The sequence below is a fragment of the Pseudorasbora parva genome, chromosome 18 (assembly GCF_024679245.1).
Source record: "Pseudorasbora parva isolate DD20220531a chromosome 18, ASM2467924v1, whole genome shotgun sequence".
Taxonomy (NCBI): Eukaryota; Metazoa; Chordata; class Actinopteri; order Cypriniformes; family Gobionidae; genus Pseudorasbora; species Pseudorasbora parva.
In genome coordinates this window covers 14,239,392-14,251,472 of record NC_090189.1, presented here as the reverse complement: position 1 = coordinate 14,251,472, position 12,081 = coordinate 14,239,392, and the positions used below count along the sequence as shown (strand labels likewise).

Genomic DNA, 12,081 nt, shown 5'->3' with positions numbered 1-12,081 from the left:
AAAGTCTCACATCGCAGTGAAGCAATTTGCAGGGTAATTCTGACAAATTCCTGGGTACTGAAACAAAAGTTGCGTAGAAAGCTCTGTTGGATGCCAGAATTTAGCCTCTAGCACGCTTCTAAAGAAGAATAAAAATAAATATAAGGAGCCATTCATGGGAGAGACATTTATAAATGTGTGGCATTATGAACAATGACGCAAAACGCAGTCTGGCCCTACGCCACCTTGACCTTTCAGGGATGGCTAGTAATAACCTTTAAGCAGCGTGCTAGTGAGAGACAGATGCTTTTGGTGTGCGCTGGTGTTTGGAAGAGACGACGCGCTGCTGCATTGATCTCCCACAGTGCACAGGCACTTCGGTGACCTCGTTTGATTGGCTATGCCGGGATTCTATGATGCATTCTAATCATAGCACTATTGTTGCTTTTGTGAAGAGGTCGAGGGAGTCACATTAGTCCTTCTGCTGGTTCAGCAGATCTGCCGTTTGCTAAGGCGCATGGGTTGTTAGTCAAGAATTCTAGTTGTAAGGCGCCGTAATAGCTGCTTTAGGTTTGAGAGGTGAATTGTAACAACACATTGTGGTTGGGAAATATATTAATTTCCTTGTCACGCCGTAATGTCAATGCCAAATTTCAGAGATTTGTTTGTGCGCGTAAGGCAGCTTGTGTAATGAGTTTCAAAATGCCTGATTATTTCAATAGATAAAATCTCAAACCATATGCATTTATTTTAAAGAAATAGACATTTCAGGCTGAAGATGAGACGGGCGAAATGGATCTAAATGCAGTAGTTACTTTATAAAATAAAATAAAAGAGCGATATCCACAAATGAAGGTTAAAAAAAAACGTATACATAAACACAACTAACACCAGACAATGAGTTAATAAAATTGAGGGCATTATATACAAAACTAACCAAGGATATAATAAGGAACAGGTGTATTAAATCAACAAAACAATGACTGTGTCTTCCCTTCTTGTCCCCTCAAATAGTGCCCTTTTAACGGTATAAATCACTCCTTATACCGTTAAAAGGGCACTATTTGAGGGGCAGCCATTTGTAGTAGCCTAGTGTCCAAAACCATAGTGGATAACATAAAGTAGACTCAATCCCCAGAAAGCGAAGTACACACACCTGGCCATCCATGTGATGTAAAAGAAAACATGATTCATCAGACCAGACCGCCTTCTTCTATTGCTCCATGGTCCAATTCTGATGCTCACGTCCATCATGTGTCGCCGGGCAGCATTAGCACCCTGACTGGTCTGCGGCTATGCAGCCCCATACGCAACAAACTGCGATGCACTGCGTATTCTGACACCTTTCTATCAGAACCAGCATTAACTTCTTGAGCAATTTGATATACAGTAGATCGTCTGTTTAATCTGACCACACGGGCCAGCCTTTGCTTCCCACGTGCATCAATGAGCCTTGGCCACCCATGACTCTGTCGCTGTTTCACCACTGTTCCTTCTTGGATAACTTTTGATAGATACTGACCACTGCACACTTGGAACACCCCACAAGAGCTGCAGTTTTGGAGATGCTCTGACCCAGTCATCTAGCCATCACAATTTGTCAAACTCGCTCTAATCCTTACGCTTGCTCATTTTTCCTGCTTCTAACACATCAACTTTGAGGACAAAATGTTCACTTGCTGCCTAATATATCCCACCCACTAAGAGGTGCCGTGATGAAGAGGTAATCAGTGTTATTCACTTAACCTGTCAGTGGTCATAATGTTATGTCTAATTGGTGTATATATGATTATTAAACAACAAGCACAATCTATGCAAAAGAGGCAGACCTTCTGGCGCACTCATGTTGTAAATTGTTTTCATTTACTCGCTCGAGTGAACTATATTAGTGGACTTATAGGGAAATAGTGAATGAGGGTATGGGGGGAGATTTCAAACACAGCCAATGAGTAACCATGCCTAAACACTTTGAGATTGCTTTGTATTTCTTTCCTACTCTTAATCGTATGTCTTTATAGAGCTCCATTTTGCAAGGCATAGTTCACATCAGTTGATGCTTATACGAACAGCAATATTAAAATGTTTGCGTTTCTTTTAACAATTAAAGCCGCTCTAAACAACACCTTCAAACTCTTTTCATTAATTGGACTCCAGGTGTGCAAGCTACTGACTCCAATTAGCTTTCGTTGAAGTAATTAGTCTATGGATTCACTTACTTTTACCTCCAGCGCTATGAATGTTTAATGGTGTGTTCAGTAAAGACACAAGAAATTAGACTTATTTGTGTGTTATCAGCTTAAGCACACTGTTTGTCTATTGTCTATTGATCAGATCATTTTATGGCAAATTACTGCAGAAAAGGGGTTCATTCCAAGGGGTTCACATATTTTTCTTACCACTGTATATTTATGTAAAATTCTAAAACATTATAAATGTCTTTACTAACCATTTTAATCAATTCATTGTGTTCTCGCTAATTCATACCATTAATTAAAATCATACTAACTCCAAACTTTTGAACGGTAGTTGATATTCTAAATGCAGACAAAATCATGTTAAATTCATTTTAAGTGTGAAATGTATTGATGTAGCTATCAATCTGACAATGCCTTCCTCTTCACAGGTAAATTTGGTGCTGGATGACGGCCGTTCTCTGGGTCTCATGATCCGTGGAGGGGCTGAGTACTCTCTGGGTATCTACATTACAGGTGTGGACAGAGGATCTGCAGCAGAGTGTGGAGGACTGAAGGTACAATTTATGCCTATTTTACCAATGTCATTTTATTTGATCCATTTTTATTGCATTCAATAAAAATAATTTGTTTTACAGTGACCTCTAAGGGTTGAGAGTATTTCACACTCCCTTAAGCCGGGTGCACACTGTGCGATTTTGCCGACGATTTTGCCGTCTGAGACAAATTTAACAAATCCTAAAAGATTCCTCAGATCCTAGGCTAAAATCTGACGTCTTTGGTCATTAGTTTGACATGTTCACCGGCAGCCGATTAATGAGCGCTGCGATCAAATTTTACCTCAGACGAAATTCTGGCAGTGTCAGAAGATTTGGCACAGAATCCTGCAGTGTGACTTCTCCTACGACAACAGTCAAATATCTCCGTCTTTCAAGACAAACTATGACCAAAACGAGAGCTAGAGATTTCTTTGTAGCCACCATTTCAGTCCCGCGTGTAATGCAGCTCACTGTCACCCAACGCGTCATTCATTAATGATATAAAGCTCCGGGTGAGTTTTCTTGTGCGTGTCCGTTTTTAGCGTGCCTTCACTATCGTGCAGTCTGACATTAATGCCAACTGAGATCTTACAGTGTGACATGGCGATCATCGGGGATCGTGTTCCTACAGTCTGACAAGGGACATTCGCAAAGGATTTTGAAAAATCGCACCGTGTGCAGGACCCATTAGTCTATCTTTCTCTCTTTCTTTCTCATTTCATGCATGAAATTCCACAACTCTTTGACATGTTAAAGGGATACTTCAGCGATTAGCATATGCCTTTGTATCAGTAGAAACACTGGAGTATATTTGAATGATTGTGCTTCCCCCCTCATATCCCCCTGAGACAAGAGATTATTACATTTTATTTCTGGAAAAAATCCTCCTATGATGCAAATTGACGATATTTGCGTCATCGGAGGAATGTTTGGCCAAAGACTACAGCCAGCAGAGGGAGCCATTTTCGCATGTTTTGAACCCGCGCATGTGGGATGGGAGATCACACTCACAGCTCAGCTCACAGCTGCAGGCACTCATTTAAATGGAGCTATGGTGAGCAATGTAAGTGTTTTAACTTCTCAAATGAATTTATATGAAAATTAAGCTTGCAAAGGCATGAACTGAAACGTGCCAGACTGAACTCGCATTGTGAATGTATGCTGCGAGTGTAGTCGCGATTAGCTCAGCTCTCATCACGAGCTCATTCAGCTCATTTATCTGACTCCTGCAGTTAGTGCTCAGTGCTGTGAGACTCGCGCGTGACTCACTCATTATATTAAACGGATAAGTTCAGTTTTTAATTGTAGTGTCTTCTCCAACTCAGTCACAGTAATCAAGTTGGTGGCTTTGGGAATGGCCTCACAGGGCAGCGAAGCATTCTGGGAATTGTAGTCTTTCATCCCCATGAGACAAAAATACATTTTCTGTAGTCTTTCTACAGTCTAGAAAGCACCACATAAAAAAAATATTTCACATTTCCATTACATTGATGACCCAGTTTAAATACGGATTCATCTTCCCAGCGCTGAAGTACCCCTTTAATTTTCATTGTCTCGATCCAAATATTTAGGTGTTTCTTAGGTTGCTTTTAGTCTTTTGTATCATGTGTTACTTACATTGTGACCAGCAGCCAATGTGCCCCATGAGGAAAGCAGCTTAGTAAACTGACTTCGCAATGAATCCGTGAATATGCAAAAAAAGGTTTCTGTGATGGTTTGGATTAGAGGCAAGGTCAGTGGTTAGAATATCCAAAAGGCCAATATCCAACCTGATGGTTTGTTGATTGATAAAACATAATCTGTTTGTATATTCTTTCCAAAGTGTCCAGCTGGTTTTACCTCTACCTGCTTTCATTTTAGTGTGTTTGTGCGTGAAAGATTTAAAAGAATTATTAGTCTGCTGTGAAGTGCGTGCCATTTTTCTCCCTATTCTCCTGTTGAATAATATGCCCAGATATCCTGCTTTTATTCTCTTGTTAGTTTTTGCCACAATTGAAAGTGAATATCATTATTATATGGGGTTAGGGAAAGGTTTAAGCTCTTTTCAAGCTGGCCGTTTGCTTTTTGTGGCCAGCCTTTAGATTCATGATGGGATTGAGGGAGATCCAGATACTCTCTCTGTGGAGAGAGAGAGAGAATTGAAGAAAGTGTTGGATATTTTATCTTCAGGCCATATGTCTGTTCAGAAGAGAGATATGAGATGGATTTCTGCGTGGCAGATTGGCAGAAAGTGGCGTTTAGAATGTTCCAGTGCTGATATGGGGGTCCACAAAAATGAAAGGAGCTGCATTTATCATGGCATATATATGATAACTAATATACTACTGTTCAAATGTTTGGGGTCAGTAATATTTGAAAGAAATTCATACTTTCATTCTGCAGAGGCATTATTTTGATAAAAAGTGACATTTAAATTGTTGGGTGGTGGTTGGCCATAGACTGATTGCTTTTAGATGGAAAAGCTGCCCATAACTGCTGGTCTAGGATCGGTTTTCTTTGTATTAGCGAAAAAGCTTTGACAAAAGTTCCAGTGCATATCTGTATTTGTGCTCGCAAATGATTCAATTTCCAACGCTTTTTTGCTTCGGTGAGTAATGTAGCCAATCACAGACTTGTTTGTTGATTTCTTGAACGCTGTGGCAAATCACAGGTGTTGAAGCTAGAATTCACTCACCGTTTTTGTACAGTTCTGAATGCTCGCAAATCCTCTCAAATAAAGTGTATACATTATGTAATTAAGAGATTCATTGTGTAGTCAGCTTCACGGTGATATAATGGACCTTTGTGAGATTGTGTTCATAGAATGAGTGACAGCTTTTAGTGATTATAAAGGGATCGCTCGTTGCACACTGTCTAGGCTGTAAAAAAATTAAAAAATTAAAAGCCCTATTATATATTCATGATTTGGATACTTTTGTTTTCCATTCTTGACAAGCAGCCACATACACACTTCAATACATTGGTCCATCCACATATAAATGCGGAATTCGCTTCAAATGTCTGGAAAAGACGATTCCTGGCTGCATATTAATATCCATGGATCACTGTATCTTTGGTAAGTTGTAAGGAACATTACATCAAGTAAAACCTTAAGATTTTTGCAAAAAATAAGATTTGTGATCATTTATTTACTTTATACCTGTAGACCTCTTATTCTTTTCTCTGAAACGCAAAAGAAGAAATGTTGAAGAATCTTTACACAGTTACTTTCCATGCATCAACATGAAAAGTTAAGCATTGTGTTTGCAACATTGACTATTTTTATAGTATTTTGGTGTATTTTTGTCCCTTTTGTAGCTTTAATTCTGTGGTCAATAAGAACTTTTGCTGTAAAATTGGCAGTTAAGCCCTCAAGTGTGAGCCACCACTTCAGAGAGAAAAAATAGCTTTCATCCAAATAGCCCGGGCACTCAGAGTGATTGTGTTATTATAGTGTTAGCAGCAGATGAACCCCTGACCCGACACCCCAATATAGACACACACAAACAGAAAAACACAAATGCACAGATCAGTGAAACCAGGTGGATGAGCCATCTATTTCCCAACAGGTCCCATGAGATGGATGTAAGGCCAGGAGGTCTGTAGGTTGCTTTCAATATGTGAAGCCCCATATTCTATCCTGTCAGAAAAGAGGTATAAATTGGCATTGGAAACAAATCCCTATTTGTTCAAAGCAGGAAGAGGAAGAAGTGATCGTTCTTGGAATTGCTGAACTTCATAAATATTAATGTTGTGTTCCATTCAATTGAGAGAACTAGAATTTCCGACTTGGATCAAATTTCCAGTTTGGAGAATTTCAAATCAGAAATCCCAAATTGACTTTGCTAGTACGTGTCGTTTGATGGCATGTTGCATTCCAGAGACTTTCTGCTATCCAGTGTGGGGAAGCTACTCATGATTTAATTCCAGTCAAGCTCAAATTGTTTTGAAAATTTAGTTAGCTACAAAACAAAACTATACTGAAGCTACTGTTAATATTGTTATTTTATGATTTTCTTTCATCTTTGGATTCAGTTGAATTATTTCAAATCACTAAATTAGTTTGCTTATTGAAAGAAGAACCTTAATTTAAGTATAGCTGTTTAAAAAAATTACAATAAAGTTACATTTGTTAACATTAGTTAACATTATAGTTAACATGAACTAACAATTAAAAATGCTTCTAAAGAGTTAATTGTTTGTTCATGTTAGTTCACAGGACATTAACTAATGTTAACAAACACAACTTTTGATTTTAACAATGTATGTGACATTGTTTAAATTTACATTAATTCAGATTTATAAATGCGGTAGAAGGAAACAAAATGGTCTTTCGAAACAAAATGTCTGTTACCATATCTGAATTTGGCTCCCGAGGCTTCCTCAGCACTCAGAGTAAATCAAGTCCTCATCCTTTTGAAGTGTTTGCAAAGTGGATTAGCATTGACAAAAACAGAGTCTTCTTTACATGTTGACAACATGAACAATCTCTTCCAGGCCTCAGCTACAACTACAGTGTTTGAGGACTGGTCAAAATAGCTGTTATTCGCGGGCAGCCAATAAAGACTATTGGCTGGCATTATGGAAATGTGTTACATTGGTGCTTAGGTATGTAACAGGAAGTGAATCTGGATTTGCTGATGTCTTGTTTGGCATTTCAGAACCAATTGTTTCTTTTAACAGACTTTGGGCCCTATTTTAATGATCTGAGCGCATGGTCTGAAGCACACAGCGCAGGTGCACACTTTATAGGACATGTCCGAATTCACTTTTGCTAGTTTAATGATGGAAAGAACAGTCAGTGTGCCACCTACATGGTCCAAAAGGGTTGCACGTGGTCACTTAATGAGTCATGGATGTGTTTTGGGCGTAACGTGCAATAAACCAATCAGAGTTTCATCTCCCATTCCCTTTAAAAGACAGTTGGGCTTGCACCATGGCTGATTCGCTCTTTACATGGCAGAATTTGGATTGAATTCTAGCCTAGAAATCTAGACGCACCCTAGCGGCAGCAAATCTAATCTGCTGCGAGTGTCTTCTAGCTACTCACAATACACTTCTGAGCTGTGAAAAACAAACTCTTGTAGGGCCAATCACATCGTGTATAGAGTCGGTGGCCGGGGCTTAACATAATGACGGCAGAGTTGCGCTTGCGTGCTACTAGTGAACCAGAAGCTGGTGAATGGCGGTCTTTCGAATCAGCTTTGGCCGCGAATCTGGAAGACTTGGAGTTGAGCATTTCTCTGAGAAAAGAACAAAGAACGGCACTGAAGTCATTCTTAAAAAGGGAAGATGTGTTCGGAGTTGTGCCGACCGGATACAGCGAATGTTTAATCTATCAACGAGCTCCGCTTCACGTTCCTCTGGTTGGTGTAGCGCTATCCTATCGTGTGCAGAGGGAGTTTGAAAGACAACCGTTTATCCCGCCCCTCAGATTGAGCCGTCAATGGTGAGTTTCCAAACCAAACATATTGATGTGGGTCTGGCTTGTCAGGCTAACTGAATTCTTCTCCAGAGAGGAATCATTTTATTTTTAATATTTAAAAATGTTTGTGTGCTGCTGCATGTCCCTGTGTGTGTAATCAGCAGAGTGTACGCGCGTCATGCGATCGCCTATAGGCACATATTATTAACGTGCACTTTAAATAAAGTACACAAAAAATACAGCGCCATTGACATTAGACCAGGTTTTTGTTTAGAATTTTCCTCAAAATAGCAATGTGCCAACAATGCGCCTGATCACGCCTCGTTTTCAGACCAGCACGCCCGAACAGCATTTGCTATTTAACCTGGACGTTAACAACATGGCGCTGGATGTGAAATTGATAACTGCGTCAAGCTGAAACTATCAAAAAAATTGCGCCATGGTATGATAGGGCCCAATAATTTAATTTGTCATGCACTTTTAGTTTTAAAACTTTGCAGACATTTTACCATAACAAACAGTTATATTAAACTGCATGAATGGTATTATTCCAAACAGCATAATAGGGAAACTACCGTAAAATGACTTTATTGTAAAGTATTACCACAATCAGTTATGGAAAGCAGCATTTCACTGAATAATTTGCAATAATAAAAAAATATAAAATTAATCTGTTCATCCTTTTCTTGAACAGGCTTGTTTGCATGTCCAGACGCATTTTTGATTGTTGCTTCAGCTCACTCAGCTGTAAAGCTGTTTACTATACACTGTGACATTAACAACAGCGACATAACATTTTGTGACACCCATACTTGTTGGAAGAAGTATCTTGTTAAATGTTGAAAAGAGCTACTGAAAAATGTCCAACCTTCATGCACTTTGTCATTCTGTGGAACACACATTTTGAAAAATGTCAAAGCTGAAGTGTTTTTGTCTGTATCGTAAAATGAAAGCCAATGTGTTCCAGCGTTGTTTGTTCTTTATTCCGCGCTGCCACAGAGGAATGTGCTTATCATACACTCAGGACAGTCGTGATGGATGGATTTAGTCTTATCTCTGAAATGATTATGACCACAGTAGCACATTCTTTCACAGGCAACATCAGCACTTGTTTGCAAACAACATCTGTTGTCCTATATCACTCCTTGCGCTTATCTTTATCTCCAACCCTTGGGTTTAGGATGTGAACCAGAGAGTGAAAATGTTAGAGGTCTTAGAGGCAGATGCAGCTCATGGAGTTTTAATTGGATGGAATAATGGGCTTGTGCACTGAGCAGTCTCTGGTCCTCAGTGTTGCAGAGCACTAAACAAAACCCCTACTGACCTCAGAAGAGCTGGAGTTAATCAGTGTGCACCCACTGAAGCCTCAGCCTCTATTTCTGTTTTTGTCTTCCTCCTATCTTGGATGTGCTTTTCTGTGGTGTTGTTTTATGTGTATGGCTGTCTGTGCTTACTATATAGTCTCACTTTGGGCTGCTCTTCTATTACTGTACTAATTGGATAATGAGCAATGCAATTAAGGCATTTCTTGACTGCATGGTGATAAGATACTTTTTTATGGGAGCAGTGTTGTAGTTTGTAATGATCAAATTACTAAACCCATAAAAAGGATAAGAGGAGATTTTATTGATATTGTCAACCTGAGAACTGAGGTTCACACAAATTTTCATTCAATACATCTGACCCCGTTTCTTTCTCTCTCGTATTTCTCACATTTGTCTCTCTCACTCATACGTTCTCATAATTATTATTATTTTTTTTTAATTACATATCGCTTTTTATTTTATTTAAGTGCTGGGTAATCAATTAAACTTGATTAATCGCTTCCCAAATAAAAGTGTGTTTACATAATATATTTGTGTGTACTGTGTATAATTATTATGTATATATAAATACACACACATTCATGTATATATTTTAGAAAAAAATTATAATTTATATAATATTTATAATATTCATATTTATATTTATATATAAGATAAATTATATAAATAAACATGCAAATATCCCTTGAATATGTACATGAATGAGTGTGTATTTATATATACATAATAATTATACAAAGTACACACACATATATTATGAAAATACAAACTTTTATTTGGGAAGCGATTATTTGCATTTAAACAATTGCCCAGCACTATTTTATTTATTTTATTATGTGTTTTTTTTTTATTACAATCTTTTTCCTAGAATCAATCATTCCCTTTAATTAAAAATAATAATAATTGTCAAAAAATGATTTTACTTTGTAATTTTACATTGTAATTTTTACATTGTAATTTTACTGTCAATTAAATTAAATTAAACTTGTATTTATTTATTTTTAAAAGTTTATTTTAAGTTTTAAAAGCAATCTGTTTCTTAGAATTCATCATTTCCTTCTGGATAATTAGATTTTTATTTCTGTATTTATTTATTTTACTGTCAAGTTCTTTAACAAGATTTGAACATTTTTTTACTAAAAAATGTTTTAATGGTTTTTATGGTCATTTGTATGGTAATATTTCTAAAGATTCTGAAACTGATCTTTAAGTTAAAATCATATAAGATTGCCCTGCCAGTTTCCTTGAAAATAATCACAGTTCCTCAGAGGCTTTAGTGCTTTCTTGTACTTGCAAATTGCTTGAATATCTATGATCTGCAGTTAGATGTCCCCTCACCTTTTCCCTGACGTGCATTTCACCTTAATATTTTATAGCTCGTACTTTTTAAAGCTGTCAAGATTCTTATCCGTCATATTGAACGCGGGTACTTCTCTATTCAGCTATCCACCCTGTGCCACAAAGCCAATTCACTTTGGTCCTTGAGGAGTTTTAGAAGAAAGTCATTTGCAGTGGAAACTTTTGCCCAGGGGAGTCATACACTTTTTCTGTGATATTTGAGGACTTTTTCAGTTGCAAGTTTTCAACTCTTGAAGCAAATAGCCACATCCACAGACCGATACCTATAGGCAGTCTTTCAGAAAAGTAGGCTGTTCATCATAAGAAAAGTCCCTCTGGACTAAAAAAGCCTTTTAGACTGTGAACATGACTACTTGAGCACATTTGTAATCCATTTTGAAATGGTCACGCCTCTGTGCGAATGACAAATATGGTACTTTTACGGAAGAAGCATCTGCACTGTGGGCAGATCTGTCTGTATTGCTGCTCCTGCCACTGCGAGTGAGTATTACTCAAACTTTAAGTACTCTTGGTGTAGCCGTAAGTCTAAAACGCTCATTAAGTACAATGATGAATGAATGAACGGATGGGCTAAGCACCACTATGTCCGTATTCAGAGCATGACAGGTCATCAGAGAATGGCAGAAAGAAAGATGGAGAGTGAGAAAGACAGAGACAGTGATTAAAACGAATATAAAAGAATGAAGACATGGCAGATTGAGAGATAAAATATCTTATTCAAGCGTCCATATTTATCTCTGAATAAGACAAAATAGATTTAAATAAAAATATTTTTATAACCTTGTGTGAAATAAACCTACACTTTAAAACATTCTGGGTTGTTAAGAGAAAAAGCGAAAGACAGAGAGAGAGTGTGTGTGTGTGTGTGTGTGTGTGTGTGCCCTTGTTTATATTACATTGTGGGGGACCAAATGTCCCCATAAGGATAGTAAAACCTACATTGTGTGGGACCAGCCAGATGTCCCCACTTTTCAAAAGGCTTATAAATCATACAGGATGAGTTCTTTTTGAGAATGTAAAAAGGTTTAGGGGTAGGGGTAGGGGCAGTTTGTACGGTATACAAACCATTACGTCTATGGAGAGTCCCCACAAAGATATTGAACCGTGCGTGCGTGCGTGCGTGCGTGCGTGCGTGCGTGCGTGCGTGCGTGTTCACTAATCACTGCTCCTAATGTGTATTCACTAGCTTGGATGGGTTAAATACAGAGGACAAATACTGAGTATGGTTTACCAAATACTAAACCATAATTTAATCAAAAGGAAACTAAAATTCCAAGACATTT

At 38.0% G+C, this 12,081-nt stretch overlaps 1 protein-coding gene across 5 annotated transcripts in view; it reads left to right on the top strand.

Annotated features, from left to right (window-relative positions):
• Window positions 1-12,081, top strand: part of whrna (whirlin a) — a 129,311-nt gene that overhangs the window by 67,206 nt on the left and 50,024 nt on the right. For all 5 annotated transcript variants that reach the window (XM_067423651.1, XM_067423647.1, XM_067423646.1 and 2 more), the window contains one exon: window positions 2,603-2,728. In XM_067423651.1, the coding sequence (XP_067279752.1) occupies window positions 2,603-2,728 (126 nt within the window). The remainder of the gene's footprint in view (window positions 1-2,602; window positions 2,729-12,081) is intronic.